Below are 21,260 nucleotides of genomic sequence, written 5' to 3' on the forward strand. Positions count from 1 at the left end.
AGATTGTCATAAAACTAGGGATCCAGGCGGACTGGCACTATGTTTCCTTGTACATAGTTTTACTTCTGACCACTTTTCTTTGCAGTTTAAAATCAGTGGAGAGTGGTGGACGTGGATCGATTACAGCCGCTTCCAGGAGCTCGTCCTGCAGTACGAAGAGAGTGGAGGCTCAAAGACGTTCAGTGCGAGCGATTACATGGCCAGAACCCCACAGTGGGCACTGTTCGGTGCCAGGGAGAGAGGCTTTGATCCCAAGGACACGAGATACCAGAGGAAGAACAAAGCGAAGGACGTTTCTGGATGCTGAGCTTATCTGAGTTAAGGATCACCAAAGACGAGAGCCGCCTGGCCCCGGAAGGGTCTCAGTCCCCATCACTGTCCCACGGGCAAAGCTTCATAGCTGTATTTCACAGAGTGACACCACCAGGCAGCTGGCCTACAGACACAGCACCACCCGTCGGGGTCGGGGACTCAGCTCAGTGCTTCCAACCAGAGCTCAGGCTCTTTTCTGAGTTGATTTCTGAGGCAGCGGAGTTAACAGTCACCTTTGGATTTTTCATAGTTTTGAGTTTTATTTTAGTAATTTTCCTAAGTGCTATCCCTGGGTGTTACACAGGGAATAAATATTTTTGCCTTTTTCTTCTGAGCTACTGGCTCTCCTTTAAACGTGTTCTGGTTAGTGCAGGCTGGCGTCCACTCACAGCAGTGCTCCTGCCTCAGCCTGCTGAGACCTGGGATTACTGCCGGCCGGTGCCACCAGCCGCACTCTCTGAGCTATTGGCTCTTTATAGAGTGTGCACCAGTATATTCAGCTTCTAGTAAGTAGCTGAGCCAAGCCTTTTTGCCCCTTCCAAGGTAAGGACTCCAGCCCCTTTCTCAATCTTACAGAGTCACACCTCCTGAAAATGATTGCTCACAATTCTCAAAGGTGTGTATATGTGTGTGCGTGTGTGTGCATGCCATGGAGACCAGAATAGGGAGTCACAGGTGGTTGTGAGCCTGCTGACATGGATGCTAGGAAATAAATTCATGTTCTCTGGAAGAGCAGCAGTGCTGTTAACTGCTGAACCATCTCTCTAGTCCCAAACGTTTTATTTATTCTTCCAAACATTTTATGATATTAAATCAGTCATTTTAAACTTTTGCATATTCAGAACTTTTGGGGAGAATTGTTTTAAACCTCAAACCAGTCTGTGCTTTATTCTGTCCCAGCCAGGTTACCATGGCAGGTAGCTTGGGCGGTGGGAGTCCTATTCAACGTGTTGTCATCAATCCAGTAGACATGTGTGGGACAGGGTCTCTTCTGTCTTTCTGTTCAAAGTCATTGTTGAGGCCTCTGATGTGCATCTGCACGCAGGGGTACACATGCACGCATGCACGCGCATGTCCATACTCATTTCTGTCTCCTCCGAGTGTCTCTGTCTCCACCCCCATTGCTATGCACAATCTGTCCTTTAAGGCCGAAGTTTTCTGTTCTTTTTTCCCGTTGTTTCTTGAGACAGGATTTCAGATATCCCAGGCTGGCCCCAAATTTACATTGTAGCCGAGGATGGCCTTGAACTTACGATTGTCCTGCCTCGTGAGTACACGAGGATTACAAGTATGCATTACTGTGCCCAGCTTCAAGTTTTTCTAGGCAGAAACATCTTAGTCATTTTTTTCTTAAGTAATTGAAGTTATTTTAAAATTCTTTTATCTAAAATTCAATAATCTTTCCTAAAGACCAAGGGCACATTATTCTTTTATGTCTTTAGATTAAAGTTACTTGTGTTCTTTGAGTTTTAAGTCCTATCAGACCCCATCCTCAGAAGCTCCAGGGCCAGCTAGCCTGGATTTATATGTGACAAATGAGAAAGCCAGTCTCAAAATGGAAGATAAGGACTGAAGCCAGGGTTTTCCCTTCACACTTACACTACGTCACAGAGCTCCCTTCAGTCATGCACATGTACATATGCTCGAGGAAATTAAAAAAAAAAAAAAAGAAAGTAGGGGGTGAATTGGAAAGATGGCCCAGTAGTTAGGACTACTACTACTCATGCAGAAGACCTGGGTTTGGTTCCTAGAACCCATGTCAAGTGACTCATAGACACCCGTAACTCCAGCTCCTGGGAATCTGACCCCATCTTCTGGCCTCTGGAGGTCCTGCATGCATGTGGTGCGTATAAACTCATGCAGGCATACACATGCACACAAATAAATGTTTTTAAAAATTAGGGGCAGACAAAGGTGGCTCCGCTGCTTAAAGTACTTGTTCTCAAGCTTGGTGACCTGAGCTGGACCCTCTACAGGATGGAAGGAGAGGACTGTCACTGCAGGCTGTCCTCTGACCATGTTCTTCCTTGCAGTGTGTGTGTGTGTGTGTGTGTGTGTGTGTGTGTGTGTGTGTGTGTGTGTGTGTGTGTGGAAATTTAAAAGTGCGAGTCACCAAATGAAGGAAACAAGCAGATCATCTATTCAGAGGCATGTATAGTTAACTGTGTTGCGGGCTGAGTCACGTGTTCCATTATGGAACAGGTTTCATGATGCATTTTATAGTCAGAACAAAAGTGATGTCATACACCAGTCATTCAATGGTTACACTGGAAGGGACAGCAGGGCAGGCTGGTGACTACAGAGTGGGCATGCCTTCTCCAGATTTCATGTCAGGACTGGTGGGAGGAAGGCTGTCTTGGATGTCGATGTATAGCTCAGGCTGGCCTTCAATCTGTTGTAGTCTTCCTGCCTCTCTCTCCTGAGGGCTGGGATAAGGTACCATACTTTGTTTTCAGTCAAGCTATTTAAAAAGAAAAAAAAGCACAAAGGTAAACTTCAGAAGAAGACATAGGAGAGCCAGTTCAGAAGCTGAGAGTACTTGATGCTCTTGGAGGGAACCAAGGTCAGTTCCCAGCACCCACTCAGGTGGCTTACAGCTGCCTGTAACTCTAGCCCCAGGGAATCAGACACATTCTTCTGGCCTCTGTAGGCACCTGCACTCACGAATGAAAACATACACATACACACACACACTTTTTAAAACGTATTTTAAAAACAGAAAACAAGGCCAGGTGTGGTTGTGCACACCAACACTCAGGAGGCAGAGACCGGAGGGAAGACATAACTGTATACCCAAGGGTTCAGTTAGAACTCAGGAAAGTGAGGAAGAACTTTCTTTTCCTTTGTCCAGCCTCTCCCCTCCCTTCCCTTTCCAGCCCCCCACCCACTTTTTGTTGAAGCAAAGCTGTGTAGCAGCAAACAGAAGGCCTCTTTGGTCCTCAACACTCCTCTTTTCCCCTCCCATGGAGACAAGGTCTTGTTAAATAGCCCATGTAGCCTCCAACTCCCTATGTAGCCTAGACCAGTACTTCTCAACCCGGGGCTTGAGATGCGTGTGCTGTGCTGGTGCTGTCGCCTAAGGGAAGAACCCTGATTCTAGAGCAGGGAGGAGTATGTACGGGAAGGGCTAGGGTCTACCTAGAGCTGAAAGATGATGTAGAACATGCTGGAAAGGGAGCTGGGGAGATGGCTCAGTGTGTGAGAGCTTGCCTTGCAAGCTGAAGACCCGAGTTCTATTCCCCAGCACCCACATAAGAAGCTTGGCATGCCTGTGCACCCATCTTTTGGGCTGTGCAATCCCAACACTGTGGGAAGTTGGTACCAGAGGGTAGCTGGAGCTTGATGGCTGCCAACCTGGCTGTATTAATTACTTTTCTATTGCTCTGACAAAACACTATGGGCAAGGTAACTAGAGAAGGAAGTGCTTAATTGGATTTACTGTTCCAAAGGGATAAGAGTCCATCATGGTCAGAGAAACCCTGTCTCAAAAAACCAAAACAACAACAACAACAAAAAAAGAGTCCATGAGACATGGCAGCTGGAGCAGGGAGCTGAGATCTCACACTGAACCACAAGTGCCAAGCAGAGAAAGTGAGGAGCTGGAAATGGCCTAAGGCCTGTAATCTCAAAACTTGTCCCCAGTGACATACTTCCTCCAGCACGGCTGCATCAGCTGTACCTCCCCAAACGGCATAGGGAACGGCCATCCACAAATACTTTTTTTTTTTTTGGTTTTATGAGACAGGGTTTCTCTGTTTGGGAGGCTGTCGGTCCAGCCTGGCCTTGAACTCACAGAGATCCGCCTGCCTCTGCCTCCCGAGTGCTGGGATTAAAGGCGTGCGCCACCAACGCCCGGCCACAAATACTTATAAACATAAAAAAGATTAAAAACAAACAAACCTTCCCAAACAGCTACACCAACTGGGACTAAGTGTTTAAATACTCAAGACTATGGGGGACATTTCTTACTTGAACCATTATATTTGATGCTTTAGTGAGGAACACTGTCTCAGGGGAATAAGATGGGGTGACGGACCAGGGCACCCAGTCCTCTGACCTCTGCACACACATCACACCCACACATGGGGGTGGGGGGCAGCCAAGCCTAGAGATCATAATGGTCAATGACTCAGGGAGATGGAGACCAGGCCTGGGCCCTAGGAACAGTTATGCAGAAGAATAACTTGATCTGATTTGCATTTTAATAAGATCCCCAGAGCTGCAGGTTTTAAAATGGCTTGGAGAGGCTAAAAGGGAAAGACATGAGTTGGTAAGCATTTTTCATATGACATTTTAGAAGTGCCCTCTAGGGTATGTCTGTGTATTTGGGGTGACATTTTCACAATTTGGTTGGGGAGCTGTGGATGAATTTGAGAGAGATCTGTGCTTAATGGACACAGCTGCAGACTGGTCAGATGGGGTGGGGAGTTCAAAGGTCAGTGTTGGCCCACCATGCCCTGGCCTAGGAACAGGAGGACTTTCAAGGGCAAAGGTGAAGAGGACGCCCCGGTATAGAGAGAACCTAGGGGGAAACAGATGTATGAATCATCATGGGGGGAATTACCATCAAAACCTAGGGAAGGGGCCTGGAGATGGCTTGGCGTTAAGAGCCCAAACTGCTCTTGGAGAGGACCTGCTTCTGGTAGCTCACAGTTCCCTGTAACTCCAGTTCTAGAGAAGCTGAGGTCCTCTTCTGGACTCCACAGATAACTGTACCCAAACACAGATACACGTAATGAAAATAAATATTAAAAAATAAAAGAGGAAGGGTGACCTCCCCTAAGCAGACAGTGTAGCATGAGAGCAGAGGTACCAGGCCTTGGGGTTACCAGGGAACGAGGTCGGAGGGACACACCCTGTAGCCACTGAAGTCCAGCAAGTAGGGCATCTGCCTATGGGAAGAAAGTTCCAGGAGGACACGAGTGTGTGAGCATGTGGAGGCCAGGGGACAACCTCAACTGCAGTTCTTCAAGTGCCATCTCTACCACTGAGCCACACCCACAACCCTCAACTGGAGAATTCCAGGCAAGTGCTCTATCATTGAGTCACACCCAGAACCTTACTGGGGGATTCTAGGCAAGTACCCTCCCACCGACTGAGCCATGCCCCCAGCCCTGTGATTCACTGTGTAGTGAAAAAATTCGACATTTCCAACAGATCATTCCTACTCCCTGACCTGTGGGCAGCTCTCCTGGGACCCCTTTTTCAACCTGATCCAGTGACTGAACCCTGTTTCCTATTTCTCAGTCTCTTTCTGTTGGGAGAGAGGGTGCAGGCAACATTCTGTTTTTGTCACTGGTCTGTCTGGGTCTGTCTGTGGCTGATGCACAGTGTGGGCCATTAGACAGAGTCCTTAGTGGCTCTTCTTTTAAAAGCCTATTATTTTAATTTCCAAACCTTTCAGGGGAGGCAGAGCCGCAGTTACAGCCTCACACTCTGTCTGCCTCCTGATTGTGACAATTCATGAGTCAGAGTCACAAACTGACCATTCCCTTGGCCACCACATCCTGTCCCACTCTGCTCAGTGTCCCCTCCAATAGAGTCAGTCTGTTGTTCCCAGGGGACAGGAAATGCTGATGTAATGGCTTCTATTACTGATATTGTCCTGGTAGTTGGGGTGCCAAGGTTGTCTGCAATCCTGAGGAGGGAAGCAAAGAGCTGAAATGTTCATTTCACTGGACTCTGTTAACCCGAGCTAATGTGTTTATTTAATTCAATGGGGAAAATAAGAAAATACCATTACCACATCACTCAGACACATCTCAACATAAAACAAAGGATGTGTTTACAGTACTTAAACACCTTATGCCATTAATGAACCGTGTCCTCAGTCAATAGAAGCCCAGCAGCCAGTCTGTGAGCCCCAGTGTGGTGAAGAGTGGGGTGTGGGTAACCTTGTGCCCAACAGCTGGGGACAAAGGCATCTGCCTCCCCAGGGCCACTGGTTCCTCCACCACCCTGCTCTCCCTACGGAGAAAAAACATTTCAGATTCCCCATGAGCCCTCTCACCATTTCTCGCATGCTTAAATAGCTTCCATAAGAACTGGAAATGTCTCTCTTGCATAAAGAAAACTCATTTTTGACATTGTTTTTTTTTTTTTTTTTTGGGAAAGGGGTATTATGAGTGGAACCCAGAGCTTTGTGCACTAGACATAACATGTGGCGGCTTAAAATATTTGCTTCTTGCTTTAGTCAGTGTTCTGTTACTGTAACAAATACCTGATACAATTAGCTTATAAGGAAGAAAGGTTCATTTGGGCTCACAGGTTTGGAGGTCAGTGTTCTGTTACTGTAACAAATACCTGATACAATTAGCTTATAAGGAAGAAAGGTTCATTTGGGCTCACAGGTTTGGAGGTCTCAGCCCATTATCATTTGACATTAGCCTCATTGTATAGGATCTGAGATGATGCAGGGCGTCATGGCAGGAGGGCAGGATGCAGCAAAACCAGACCCCAGTGTTGAGCCAGGGAGCAAAGAGAAAAAGAGGAAGATGGGGTGCCACCACCCCCTTGAGAATATAATCCCCAGTGACCTAAAGGCTTCTCTCTAGGCCCCGCCTCTCTGAGTTTCTACCGCCTTCCAATAGTGCCACGTTAAGGATTAAGACCAAGGGGGAGGGTCATATTAGTGTTTTTGAATTGTTGTGGGTAAAACACAGAAACAAATGAAGGCTCTTGGTTTCTAGGATATCAATCCATCAATGGCAGGGAGGCCATGGCAAAGCAACTCAGTTTATGGTGGTGGGAGCATGTGGTAGAAACTGTTCATATCTTGATGGACCAGGAAAGGAAGAGAGGCAGGAACCTGTGACTTGCTAGAACCTTCCGAGATCCCCTTTCTCCCAGCCCAGTGACGTCCCTTCCCACAGTGGGGCCCCACCTCTCAAAGGCTCCATGGCCTCCTGAAATAGCTCCACCTGCTGGGGAACAAGTGAGTAAACTGTGAGCCTGTGGGGATATTCATTTTCATAATTCAATGTCATAATGAAGGGCATAGAAGATCCAATCTGTTACGCTTCTCTCCCAACCCCAGACCCAAGCCTATGAGTCAGGGATGGCATCTTCATTACATTCTCTTGGGCCCCATCTGAGGGTGGATCTCATGTAGGCGCATTACAAGCTATGAGCGGAAGTTGGAATACAGGGATCAGTTCCTTGGCAAGCTCACAAAGTAACAGATTCCCGTCTTAATTAGCTTCCTTCCCTCTCAGTCAACCACTTATCAGGGCTCCAGTATCTCATGAGCACTTGGTAATGGATTCATTTGTAAAAAACAAAACAAAATAAACCACTCCTTTAAAAAAAATAAGTCAGAGGTAGCTTACTGTTGGCCCTTATCAAAATGCCTCAGCATCTCTTTTGGTTTTGAAAAGCTCTAAATGGTTTTCCAAGTTTGGTCAAGACCAATTCATTCTAAGATATACTAATTTTGCAGCGAGGGCATTTCTGAATGAGTCAGAACACTCCACCACACTTTTCTTCCAGACAATTCAAAAATACTTCTGTGTTTTGGCATTTTTCTTCTGATATGTGGGGTCAGAAGATCACATTTCCTTCCTTGTCCTTTACTGTGTGTGGGGAGGGGCAGGTAGGTGCATTTGTGTGTACAGGTACATACATACATACATATATATATATACTCATGTATTTGTGTGCTTGTGGAGTCTAGAGGACAACTTTGGGTGTCATTTGTCAGGTTATCTATTTGAGGCTAGAGCAATGACTCCAGTAGTCAACACTGACAGCTCTTACAGAGGACCCATGTTTGGCTCCCAGCTCCCCGACTGGCAGCTCACAACCGTCTGTAACTCCATTTCCAGGAGATCTGACGCCCTCTTCTGCCATATTTGGGCAGTACATGCATGTGGTGCACAGACGTATGTACAGGCAAAATATCCAAACAAAGTAAAAACAACCAGACCTTTAAAAATATTGTATTAGATTTACTAGTGTGTGTATGTTAATGTGTGTATGTTAGTGTGTGTGTGGGGGGGGTTGTGCACGTGCCATGGTGTACATGGGGTGATCAGAGGACATCTTGCAGGAGTAATTTCTTTCTTTCTACCATGTTGTTTCTGGGGATTGAACCCAGATTGTCAGGATTGGTGGCAGTCGCCTTTACCCACTGAATTCCCTCATCACTTTCTCCTTATTTATTTATTTATTAATTATTATTAATTTTTTTAGTTTTTATGAGACAGGGTTTCTCTGTATTGTTTTGGAGGCTGTGGTCCAGCCCGGCCTCGAACTCACAGAGATCCGCCTGCCTCTGCCTCCCGAGTGCTGGGATTAAAGGCGTGCGCTGCCACCACCCGGCTCCTTTTTTATTTTTTGTCTTATTTTTTGAGACAAGCTCTCCCAATGGTCTGGAACTCACTGAGAAGACTAAGCTGACTGGCCAGTGATCCCCAGGGAGCCATTCACCTCAGCCTCCCTACACACACCATGATGCCTGACTTATTTTTCTCTTCACATGGGTTCTGGGAATCGAACACAGGTCCTCAGGATTGCAAGATAAGCACGTTACTGACTCATGTCCCCAGCCCACATATATTTCTCTCCTGATATGTAGGGTAATCATATCAGTCCCCCTTTTAGAGTGGTCATGTCAATACCTTTTATTATTGGCCCCCAATATCCACAGCCCCTCCTTTGGCCAATTGCTATAGCATCCCCCTGGTACTTCCCCTAGGGACCTGCACACCTTCGCCCTCTCCCTCTCTCAAGAGCTTGGATGTTGGGTTCATTATGGCCAATGGTATGTGAACACATATAAATATCCCAGGGAGTTCTTCAAAGTGTGTCTCTCAACACACACACACACACACACACACACACACACTCTCTCTCTCTCTCTCTCTCTCTCTCTCTCTCTCTCTCTCTCTCTCTCTCTCTCTCTCTCTCAGCTTTTGAACCATGACTTCAAGTGTTTCAAAGCCTGCATTGCATCCCTGAGATCAAACGCACAGGATAAACGACTTAAGGGAGGGTGGGTTCGTGTTAACTAACCCAGGCTTTCAGAGCTCAGTCCGCAGTCCTTGGACTGGGCTGTGCTGAGCCCTAGTGAGGCGGAGCTTCACAGCGGGGGGAATGTATGGAAGGCTGTTTGCCTCCTGGCAGCCAGCAAGCACAGTAGAGTCTTCAGAGGAAGGAGCCAGGGCAAGACAGAGCAGCCTGTCCCATAGGCTGGCTCCGTGGTCCTGGGCTTGCGGTGAAGTAGAACATCACAGTGGACCAGAGTGCATCATCTCAGAGCAGCCGGGACGTGGATGACAAGAGGATCCCAGGGGAAGACACACTCTTCACAGTCGGATACCCAGTGGTCCACCCCTTCACCCTCCACAGTCCCAACGCACCAGTCCTTTATTAAAAACTACTGTGTTTTATTTGATGATGCGTGTGTGCACCATGGCGTGTGTGAGGAGGCCCGGGGATAGTCTCAGGCATCAGTCCTCACCTTCCACCTTGAGGCAGGCTCTCTTGCAGTTCACCACTGTGTACATTAGGGTAGCTGGCCCACAAGCTTCCTCAGAGTCTCCTGTCCTTGCCTCCTGTGTCCCCATGGTGGGGCTGGGATTATTGGCGCGTGGTCTACTGCATGGGTTTGGGGATCTGAATTCAGGCCAGGTTTGCACAGCAGGTGCTTACCCCCTGAGCCATATTCCCAGCTCTGTTTTTGGTTTTTCAGATAGGGCTCATAAAACCCAAACTGGCCTTGAGCTCTCTATGTGGTTCAAGGTGATCTTGAACTTTTAATACTCTTGCCTCCAGCTCCCGAGTGCTAAGATTAGAGATGCGGACCCCCCCTGAGCCCAATGTTGTGTTCAGGTGGAACCCAGGGCCTCATATCTGCTAGTAAGCGACATCCTTAGCTCAAAAACGGACTTCAAATATTTCATTTATTTATGTGGTGTGTATGTATGAGCACATGCGGGTTCTGGGAGAGGCAGTTTTCTCCTTCCACCTTTACATGGGTTCTGAACTCAGCTTGGGTTTATACAGCTAGTGTTTTACACCCCGGACCATCTCACTAGCTCTCTGTGGATGCTGAGATCCAAACTGCAGTACTCATGACTGTGTAGCAAGCATTCCTACCTGCTAAGCCAGCTCTCCAGCACCCCAATACTCCCCCTCAGAAAGCCACGGACCTACGGCATTGGCCTTACTTATCATTTGCAGAACCCCCTGCTTTGTCCTTCAGGTATCTGGGAACTTAGTTTTGGCGATAACCATCATCTCTTCACTCTGTTTCTATGACCTCACAGCTGTGGGGCTGGACCCTGCCATGTTGGTTACTTATCTATCGCTGGGGCAGAATGCCTTCACAAAAGCAACTTTAAGAAGCAAGGGTCTCTTTTGGTTTATGGCGCCAGGGGAATAGTGTCTATCATAGCAATAGGAGCAGGATGCTGCCTGGTCCCGCTTTTATCCACGCACAGGAATCAGGAAGGGAAAGAAGGAGAGAAGAAGAGAGGGAGAGCAGGAAGTGGAATCAGTCTATAAACCTTCAAAGCCCACCCCCAGTGACGTACTTCCTTCAGCTACTGACGGTTCCATGATCTTTCCAAACAGCGCCACCTACTGGGAACCAAGTGTTCAGCTACACGAGCCTGTGGAGGACAGTTCTCATTCAAACCACCTCACCCAAATACTCTTTGTGTATGTTGGAGGTGGGGGGTGAGATGAGGGGAAGGCTGTTGGCTGTCAGCTGCTCTGGAAGGATCCAGGGAGTTACAGATGGACAGGGAAAGGAATGTGAAGGACTAAGTGGCAATCTGTACTCATGGAAAAGTATTGTTTAAAAAGGGAGTCAGGACTGGGTTTGGCAGTACACACCTTTAATTCCTCACTCATAGGGCATAGGCAGATGAATCTCTGAGTCTGAGGCCATCCTGGTCTACACAGGGAAAGTCTACAGGCCAGCTAAGGCTACACATAGTGAGACCCTGTTTGGGGACAGAGGGAGGGAGGGAGAGGAAGTCTTAGATGTCACCCATTTTTGCAGCATCTGTGTTTCAATCCAATTTGAAGGACTAGTCTCACAGATTTCATAGCCCATCATCCATTTGGGCCTGTGAGATATTCCATTATGATGATAGTCTCATCACAGCGAGAGCAGGAAGAAGGATGAATGACATGGGATTTGTGACCTTCCCAGTCAGGCAGAGCAGTCACAGCTTTCTTTTGATTCTAGGGATTGAGCCCAGGGCCTTTCATTACTAGGCAGGTGCTCTACCACTGGACTGAAGTCCCTGACCTATTTTATTTTTCATCTTGAGAATCTTGCTCAGTTCAGCCTCTTTTCTTGGCCTCCTGGGTAGTTGTGATGATAAACATATACCCCAAATTCAGATTTGCCTTCAAACCTTTTGAGTATATATTTTTAATTTATTAAATTAGAATACAAGGTATTGGACATCACTATGGCATTAAAACATTTATTTTTAATTATGTGTCTCTGTGTGAGTGTGCAAGTGTGTGTAGGTGCTTGAGGAGGCCAGAAGAGGGCATCAGATCCTTAGAAGCTGAAGTTAAAGTCACATTGCTAAAATTCCTTCCCAGGGGTTGATGTAAGCAATGTCTACAGTTCCTCCTAAGGTCCCAAACTGAGGCATGATCCCACAAAGCCCCTTTTGGGGAACCAATGTGTTTCTTGGGCTTCCACAGAGCATAGACGAGGGTTGCTTACTGGAGTGTGGATACGCCCCATCAAGGGCATACCAAAAGGGATTATAACTTTCCCGAAGCTGCATAGATGGAGCATGGATCACCTTATCTCTGTCCTCTCCAAGGCCATGTTTGGGCAGAGCTGTATACAATGGGGGGGGGTTAGGGAGAGGCTGGATGCTCAGGTGAGGGTCTGGTGACAGCCAGGAAGCCCAGCTGGGATGACCCTTTGCAAATGGGCATATCTGAACTCCCCCAGAGAGTGGCTGTTTAGCTTGGAAGATAGTCATGTACATGGGGTAGGTACTGAAAACCAAACTGGGGTCCTCTGGCTTGCTTTGGTTCCCAGCATCCACATTGGCAGCTCACAATTCCCTGTAATTGCAGCGCCAAGGGGATCTGATGCTCTCTTCTCGTCCCCGCCCCATGTTTGCATACAGTTAAAAATAAAGTAAATCTTTAAAAGCAAAAGAGGTCGGATTCCCATGTCCCTTCTCCGGCGCTGCAGTCACCTGGACTGGCCACCCGAACGGAATGCTGACAGGATGCTTTTCGGAAAGATTGGCCTGAGTAGAATCTGAGCTTAGCGACATTAGGCACAGCCGGAGGTCAGGGTCCTACAGTGAAAAGAGGAACTCTGGGTAAAATTGAACAAATTGCAAGATGCCTGCTTTCCGGTCTCTGACCTCTATTTGACATTTAGAACAGCCCACATCAGGTGAGATAATTACACACAACTAAGGATAAGTATAGAAAACAAGCAAATGAGATAATGAGACAATTATGGCCCCAAGATGACGGAAATGAGTGGTATTCGTATGACACCAGTCATCCATGAATAATATCGACACGGGCACCGAATAAATGTTGCTTCAGTCAAAAATGATAAAGATAGGATAAGGGAAATAGTGTGAGCACTAATTGTCATTTGATGTACTAAGAGGTCAGTAGCTAATATCAGAAACATCAAGAAACAAGAGTGTGTGGCTGGGGGTGGCTCTCAGTTGGAGTGCTCACGGAGCGTGCATGAAACACGTACCAGGTAAATCAGGCTTGCTGGTGCATGCTGGTAACTTGAGCACTTGGGAGGAAGAGACAGGGGGATCAGGAGTTCAAGGCCATCTATGGCTACATAGGGAATTTGAGGCCATCCTGAGCTACATGAAACCCGTTCTCAAGAAAAAGTATGAAATTGTGTAGTATGAAAAGAAACACCTGAACAAAACAGCTAGAAGCCAGTGGAGTGGGGGTATGGACTTTTTCCTTTGCGAGTGGTTATCAATCAGAGATAGCTTCTGGGTTAGGGGGATGGGGCTTGTGCCCACTTCCCCTCTCGATGCTGGGACCCCATCGGGAGCAGAGCTGTCAGACCCTGTGCACCAGCCGGTCTCTGTGTGTGGTGTGCGCTGTCCTGATGTGTTTCCAAGCCCTAGTTTCCTTGTGTCCCCCGTCCCCCTGGCTCTTCCAGTTTTCCCCCTTCTCTTCCGCAGGGTTCCCTGAGCCCTTGGGGGAGGAATTTGGACTGTCACCACACTTTGATTTTAAATTTAAAAAGTATATATGTACAACTGTCGGTGATTGTGATACCTATCTGATTTATGTGCATATGGATGGATATAGCACACATGTATGTATGCATGTATGTATGTGCATAGTAGAGTTGGAAGGTATGCCATTGTCTAACAGATACAGTGTCTGGAGGTATGGCTCAGGGCAAGAGCACTTGCCCAGCATATCCTGGGTCCCACCCCCAGTACTTAAAAAAGAGAAAAGAAAGAAGTGGGTCAAAGTGTTCAGCTATTTAACAAATCATGCTGTACATTTCATTATTTAAACACGTTTATCTGTTTAGCATGTTCGTGTGTGCATGAGCATGCCATGACGCGCATGTGGAGGCCAGGGGACAGCTCATTGGGGGATCAGATCTCTTCTTCCACCACGTGGGTCTTGGGGATCAAGGTCAGGTTGTCAAGTGCCTTCACCCCCTGGGCCATCTTCCTGATCCTCTTTTAGTCCTAAGATTTTCTAAAACCTCATAAGCAGCAGGCCAAAGAGAATGTAATATTCACGCAGCACACACACACACACACACACACACACACACACACACACACACACACACACACACACACACACACACTTGAAACTCTGGGTTCTACAGCTCAGAGAATCCATGATGTCCCTGTCTCTCTGAGTCTGGTTTCTTCACTTGACGTTGTCATCTCTAGTTCCGTCCACTCCCTTGTGAATGTGGTTTCATTTCTCCCTGTGGCTGACTAAAACCCCACTGTGCACACGCACCCACCACAATGGCCCGTCTAGTCTCCTTCCATCTCTTGGCTCTCGTGAATAGGGAGACAATGGAGACGACGTGCGGATGTCTAGGTGGTCTGCGGACTTCAGGAACTTCCAGTGTGTTCCCAGAAGCGGTGTAGCTGGGTCATATATAGTTCTAATTTTAGTGGTTCTTTCTTTTTCTTTTTTTAATACCCCCCCTTGATTTACATAGTGACTGCATAAGTTTACAGGTACCATATTATTTTTTGTCTAAAATTTTTATTTCATTTTAAGTGTGGATGTGGGTTTGTGTACATTGAGTCTAATGTCCTTGGAGGATGGAAGAATGCACCAGATGCCCCTGGAATTGGAGTTACAGCTGGTTGTGAGCTGCCCATTGTGGGTGCTGGGGATGGAACTTGGATTCCCTTCAAGAGCAGCAAGCACTTTTAATTGCTGAGCCATCTCACCCGCCCCCAGAGGATAATAGCCTGACCTTTCTAGTCTAAGGTTATACAATTTCTTCTAATTGTACAGTATAAAAATAAATTTCAATTATTTATGAGTGTGGGACTCAAATAAATCTTGAGGACTTAAGCCCTGACAAAGAGGCAGTAGTTAGTGATTAAAAGGCAATCCTACTGTTTACTAAAACAGTTGGAAAGTATAATGGACCCAGTTCAGAACTCACGGGCGTAATTCTTAGAAAGATCACTCCTGTCTTTAGCTGTTTGCTTACTGAATAGCTTCCAGGATTCCTATTCCTATTCCTATTCCTATTCCTATTCCTATTCCTATTCTTATTCCTTTTCTAAGACACCCATTCTTTTTGTGTGGGGGAAGGTGTGTTGTGGGGGGGTTTGTTCATGTGTGTGCACACGTGTGTGCATGTACATTTAGAGGGCAGAGGTCAACCTCTGATGCTGTTCCTCCTGGGATGTTTGCTTTTTTTTTTTTTTTTTTGAGGCAGGGTCTCTCACTGACTTGAAACTTACCAAGTAGGCTAGGCTGGCTGGCCAGTGAGCCCAGCCTTCACACTGCCTATGCTGCCCCAGCACTGGGCTTACAAATATGGGAGAGCATGCCCAGCTTTTCACATGGTGCTAGTATTGAACTCAGCACTGTATGATCACATAGCAAGCAGCTTGCTGACTGAGCCATCTTACCATTCTGTTTTAAATAAGACAGCTCTCGGGGGCTGTGACATCACCTTTGAAACAATACTATGAGTTAGACATCATCATTTCTTACTGCCAAGAGGGGATTCCAGGTCCAGAGGAGTTGGGCAGTGTGTTCAGAGAAGAGATAAAAAAATCAAGTCTCCCCAACTCAAGATGCTGCACTACATGATCCTTTTTTTGTTAACATTTGGTTGCACTTCATGGTTGCCTTCCCAGCTAATTATTTGTTTTGTTTTCTTGTTTTTAATGTTTTGGGTTGCTTTGCTGTTTTGAGATAATCTTTTTGTGTAGCCCAGGCTGACATCAAACACGCCATCCTCCTGCCTTAGCCTTTGAGCGCTAAGTTACAGACACGCGCTTCTTCAGCTGACGGCTTTGTTGCTTGCTTTCCTCTTTCTTTGAAAGTATTTATTTTTAAAGAGATTTATTCATATTTTAAACTGTGTGTGTGTGTGTGTGTGTGTGTGTGTGTGTGTGTGTGTGTGTCTGTGCGCACGTGCGCGTTACAGCATGCTGGTGAAGGTCAGAAGATGACTTTCTGCAATCCAGTTTTCTCCCTCCACAATATCAGGTCACTGGAGTTAGCAGCAAGCACCTTCCTGGGCTGTCACCCCACCAGCTCCTGCTCTGACTATTCTCGTGGGTTCTTGGGGTTGAACTCAGACACTCGCACTTGCAAGGCAATCACTTTACCAGCTGTACCATTGCCCCGCCCCCTCCAGTTTTAGAGACATCAGAAAAGGGTGTTTTTAAAGAGACTTCCTTGGGGCTTGAAAGCCAGGAGGCAGCATTTTAGTCCTGCACCTGCAGCAGGCAAGTTAGCACAAAGGGGCTCAGGGGCTTTGAGAGAGCGCAGCTCTTCTTGGGGATTTGGCTGTCCCAAGTTAATCCCTCACACCTCGAAGGGCATTAGACTTAAGCTCTGAGAAAAATCTCATAAAGAAGACATGAGGAAAAAATAGAAATTTCTGCACTCTGCCCCCTTCTGAGAATATTTACAGATGTGATTGTGTTAGGAGACCCTTGTGTAGACAGAAGTTTCTGTCCCACCAGCAGCTCCCAAATAAACACACAGAGCCTTAATATTAATTATAAATGCTTGGCCAATAGCTCAGGCTTGTTACTAGTTAACTTTTACATTTTAATTAGTCCATATTTCTTATCTATGCTTTGCCATGTGGCTTGGCATCTTTTATCAGTATGGCACGCGCACCAGGCTTCTCTCTGCATCTGCTGGCTACTCCTCACTCCACCCTTCTTCCCAGCATTCTCAGTTTGGCTCTGCCACCTAGCCTTAATATGCTCAGCTATTGGCCAGCCAGCTTCTTTATTAAACCAATCACAGCAACAAATGCTCACACTGTACAAAGGGTTATTCCACAGCACCGTGACTGCAGGCACCGAGAAAATGTGTCTTGAATTTGGAAAAGCTATGATGGTATTTTTGGGTAAAAAGGGGGGTTGCTTGTTTTTCCTTGTTAAAAGTGTGTGTGTGTGTGTGTGTGCTTGATATGTAGCCCAGGCTGGGCTTGAACTTTCTATGTAGCTGTGAGTGACCTTGAATCTCTGATCTTCCTAACACCATTTCCTGAATGCTGGGATTACAGGTGTGCACTACCACACTTGGTTTTTCTTTATTTTTCAGTTTTAAATTATTTATTTGTGTGCATGCATGTATTCACTCTGGGGTGTATGTGTGTGGGGGCTCCCTGTGGCTGAGCATTCAGCCTCTCTCTCACCCACTGCAGGAACTTTTATGTTGTGTGGTGATCACTAGTGACCTCCATTGGAAACAGCTCACCCCCCCCCCACTGTTCTCAAGGACACAGTGTTTTTACTCTTGGTGGTGGTGAGGGGGGGATAGGTTTGCTGTTCTCTTCCCTCCCTGTCACAGAATTTGGGAGGCCAGCCTCTTCCCAGACCTTGGAGGACACTTTGTGACAAACATGCTTGGGTCTGAAACAGCAGGATATGTGTGTGTGTGTGTGTGTGTGTGTGTGTGTGTGTGTGTGTGAGTGTGTGTGTGTAGTCCCACTTCCACAGCCAGCTTCTCAGGGAGTTCGAGCAGCACAGGGCAGTTTACCAAGACATGTGCATTCCGTTGCACACGGGAATGGCAGTGTAAGGTGTTTCCACGTGGTGGGAGCATCATGGCTGCCAAAGAAGCAGAGGGGAGGAGCCAGAAGGCTCGCCTTTCCTGACCCGCTTCTGCCAGGGAAGTCCCGCCAAGGAGGCTGAGGCAAACTCCCAGTCCATGTAAAGCCCACATGAAAGCCAATGTGGTGGAGCGCACCTGTGACCCTCCTTAGTGCTGAGGGGGTGGAGACTGGTGGATCCCCAGGATGCACTGGCCAGTCAGCTTAGCCTAATTGGCAAGTTCACGACCGGTGAGAGGTCCTGTCTCGGAAACAAGGTGGACTGATCTTAAAGAATGACACCCAAGACTGACCTCTGGCCACCACACGCTCACTCATACATTCACACGCACAGGCACACATACAAAGGTCATCTCAAACCGGGTGTTCAAAATACCAGCTTTGGAGCCAGGTGTTGGTGGCACACGCCTTTAATCCCAGCACTCGAGAGGCAAAGGCAGGTGGATCTCTGTGAGTTCGAGGCCAGCCTGGTCTACCGAGCGAGTTCCAGGACAGGCTCCAAAACAATACAGAGAAACCCTGTCTCGAAAAACCAAACCAAAACAAACAACCCAGCTTCGGATCCCAGATACAAGAGCATCTTTCTTGACTCTTTGCCTCACACTAGGGAATCAGGGAATGATTAATGTGTGGTAGAGGTGTCCATGTGCTCATGGTGAATGTAGTGCGTGTGTGTGTGTGTGTGTGTGTGTGTGTGTGTGTGTGTGTGCGCACTGTGGTACAGGTGTGGATATTGGTGTGGGTCCCTGTCTTCCCCCTTGTTTGGGACAGGGTTTCTTTGCTGATGTGCTGACCAGTTCACAGCGGCTTCTAGAGGTTCTCCTGTCTCCACCTCCCATCTTGCTGTAGGACTGCCGGGTTATAGACACACGCTGCTGCCCCTGGCTTACCGTGGGTGCTATTGATGGAACTCACATCCTCATGCCTTTTAGGCAAACACTTTATCCACCGAGTCATCTTCCCAGCCCTGAATCTTAATAAACATAGCTCAAAACTTTTCATTCACTCCTGCATTCATTCCTGAAAAAATACTCTCTGAAAGCTAGGAATAAAAGATAATGTCCTTGCCGGGTGGCGGTGGTGGCGCATGCCTTTAATCCCAGCACTCGGGAGGCAGAGGCAGGCGGATCGCTGTGAGTTCAAGGCTAGGCTGGACCGACAGCCTCCAAAACAATACAGAGAAACCCTGTCTCATAAAAAAAAAAGATAATGTCCTTAACTTGGTAGATGCACCCATGCATTCCCTCAAAATTTAGAATAAGAAGAAAGTGAACACTTTAAAACTTTGTTTTATATTTTACTTTTGAGATGTGTAATTTATTCCTTGCATGAATGTGTGTGTCTGTCATGTGTGTGGGGGTGTCAAAGGAGGCATTGTACCCCCTGGAACTAAAATTAGGGGTGCTGAAAACCAGACTCTCTTAAATGCTGACCCATATCTCCAGCTCTCTTGTTCAATATTTTACCAGAAGTTCTGGTCCGTGTAATAAGATAATAAAAATAAATAAAAGACATCCATATTGGTAATGAAAAACTTAAGTTGGAAAATTATTTCTTTCCAGACTTACTATAAAGCTATGGTAATTAAGATAATGTGTTATTTATTGAAAAGCCTAGCCTCACTTCCACCCATTGATTTTTTTTTCCTTAGTCGAAATTTAATTGTCTCTATAAATGTGGGCACGTTTCTGGTGTTTTTGTTCTAGTTTATTGACAGTCACCAACATAAAAATGTTATCTTTCTATAAGAAACATTTAAAGGGATAAAAAGGTAGAGTATGAGCCACACTCGGTGGTGTACACCTGTCACCCCATCACTGTGAAGGTGCAGGGTCAGGAGTTCAAGGTCATCTTCAGCTATATGTGAGCTCAAGGCCAACCTGGGCAACATGGAGACTCTGTCTCAAAAACAAAAACAGAGTAGGAGAGGAAACTTGGGGAAAGTAGGAGAAAACTGTGGCTTTCAGCAACAACAGCTTGTGTCCCCTTGATCTATGATCTGGTGGCTTCAGTATGACTTGCTCTCTGCCCCCATGATAATGTCACCACTCTCCTGTCAGCTCGCAGAGCCTTTTTACACACACTCTAATGACATGCATCCCCTCTCTTTTGTTCTTTTGGTTTTCTGAGACAGGTTATCCCTTAGCCAGGGTGGATTTGAACTGTCAATCCTTTTGACTCCATCCTTCAAGTGCTGCGATGTGAAAGAGCATTATTGTTTAACTATGTAAAGATGTGTTGCTGTTTTACCTTACCTGCCGAAGGCACCTGGTTGGTCTAATAAAAAGATGAACTGCCAATAGCTAAGCAGAGGAGGGATGGACGGGGCTGGCAGGTAGAGAGAAAAGGGGAGCCAGCCAGCCAGCCAGACACTGAGGAAGCAGGAAGTCAGGATGGTTAGTGCGTGGAGCAGCACATAGATGAATAGAAATGGACTAATTTAAGTTTAAAAAAGTTAGATTGCAACCAGTCTAAGCTAAGGCCCAGCTTTCATAACTAATCATAAATCTCTGTGTCATAATTTTGGGGCTGGTAGTCCAAGGAAGCCGCTACGCTGTGTTTACAGGTGTGGGCCACCACACCCGACCATCCACTTTTCCCTATAGCATTTATCCCAACTGCTCTTTCTTCACAGGAGGGTGTGTGTATGCACACGTGTGTTCATGTGTGTGCATGTGTGGGTGCATGTGTGTGTGAGCATACAGGAGTCTGCCATGGTGTGCTTTTGAAGGTCAGAAGATAACTTTGTAGTTGCTTCTCTCCTTTCACTGTGACATCCAGGACTCGAACTCAGGTCTTCGGGCTTGTGCTGCAAGCACGTCTACCTACTGAGCCCTTCCTCCATCCCCCAACAATAACCTCACATTTACACATGCACTTCTGGCTTGTTCTCTTGGCCCACATAGAACATAACAATGGCCAGAAGCCCCTTGCTGACATGCTAACTTCCTCTGCCTCCAGCTCCTGGCGTATGGTACAGGTGTTTAGTGCTCTTGTGTGGAAAGAATGAAAAGTTTGGCTTCTGTTGATTGTCAACTTGACAGAATGTAGAGTTGCCATGGAGATAAACCTCTGAGGGATTTTTAGAATTATGGTAATTCAGGTGGCAAGACCTACCATAAATATGGACAGCAGAAGATTGAATGAAAAGGAGACAGTGAGCTAAGCACCAGCATCCATCTCTCTCTGCTTCCTGAACCGTGGATGCCATGTGACCAGCGACCTCCCATTGTTGCCTCTGTGACTTCCCCACCATGATGGACTGTGCTTAACTTCCCTTAAGTTGCTCTGGTTTGTTACTTTGTCACAGTAATAAACAAAGTAACTAAAACAAACAGAAACTAGAAGGGCAGCCTACAATGCTGCCATGTGGGATGCTCGGGATGCTGCTGAGGATGCTGTAGGCTGATGCCATCTGAAAGCTGGGAGGTTTGGACCAGCATGTCCCCAGAATGCTACAGGGTTCCAGCTGAGGTGTGATGTGGTCATTCACTGTCTCTGAGAACCCCAAGAGGTCTCAATGAAGACGTGACTCACACTACTTTACCTGGTATATGGGCTGCAATTTGTCACACGAAGTCACCTTAGAATTTTCAGAAGTTGTCAATCATCTACACATAACTGCTCTGTTACAGGATTCTTTATGTCTTCCCGTGGGAACCAG

The 21,260-nt window shown here is 46.8% G+C and overlaps 2 protein-coding genes across 4 annotated transcripts in view; both read left to right on the forward strand.

The window, feature by feature from the left end:
* Window positions 1-646, forward strand: part of LOC101841209 (S-adenosyl-L-methionine-dependent tRNA 4-demethylwyosine synthase TYW1) — an 83,537-nt gene extending 82,891 nt beyond the window's left edge. For all 3 annotated transcript variants that reach the window (XM_013120718.3, XM_013120720.3, XM_013120719.3), the window contains one exon: window positions 86-646. In XM_013120718.3, the coding sequence (XP_012976172.1) occupies window positions 86-307 (222 nt within the window). In that variant the 3' untranslated portion in view covers window positions 308-646. The remainder of the gene's footprint in view (window positions 1-85) is intronic.
* A 3,563-nt stretch (window positions 647-4,209) lies between these two features.
* Caln1 (calneuron 1) overlaps window positions 4,210-21,260 on the forward strand; it is a 474,698-nt gene continuing 457,647 nt past the window's right edge. Inside the window, exon 1 of the mRNA XM_040731664.1 lies at window positions 4,210-4,582. The gene's annotated coding sequence lies outside the window, so the exon portion shown is untranslated. The remainder of the gene's footprint in view (window positions 4,583-21,260) is intronic.

This window comes from Mesocricetus auratus, unplaced genomic scaffold (assembly GCF_017639785.1).
Source record: "Mesocricetus auratus isolate SY011 unplaced genomic scaffold, BCM_Maur_2.0 Super-Scaffold_100025, whole genome shotgun sequence".
Lineage (NCBI taxonomy): Eukaryota > Metazoa > Chordata > Mammalia > Rodentia > Cricetidae > Mesocricetus > Mesocricetus auratus.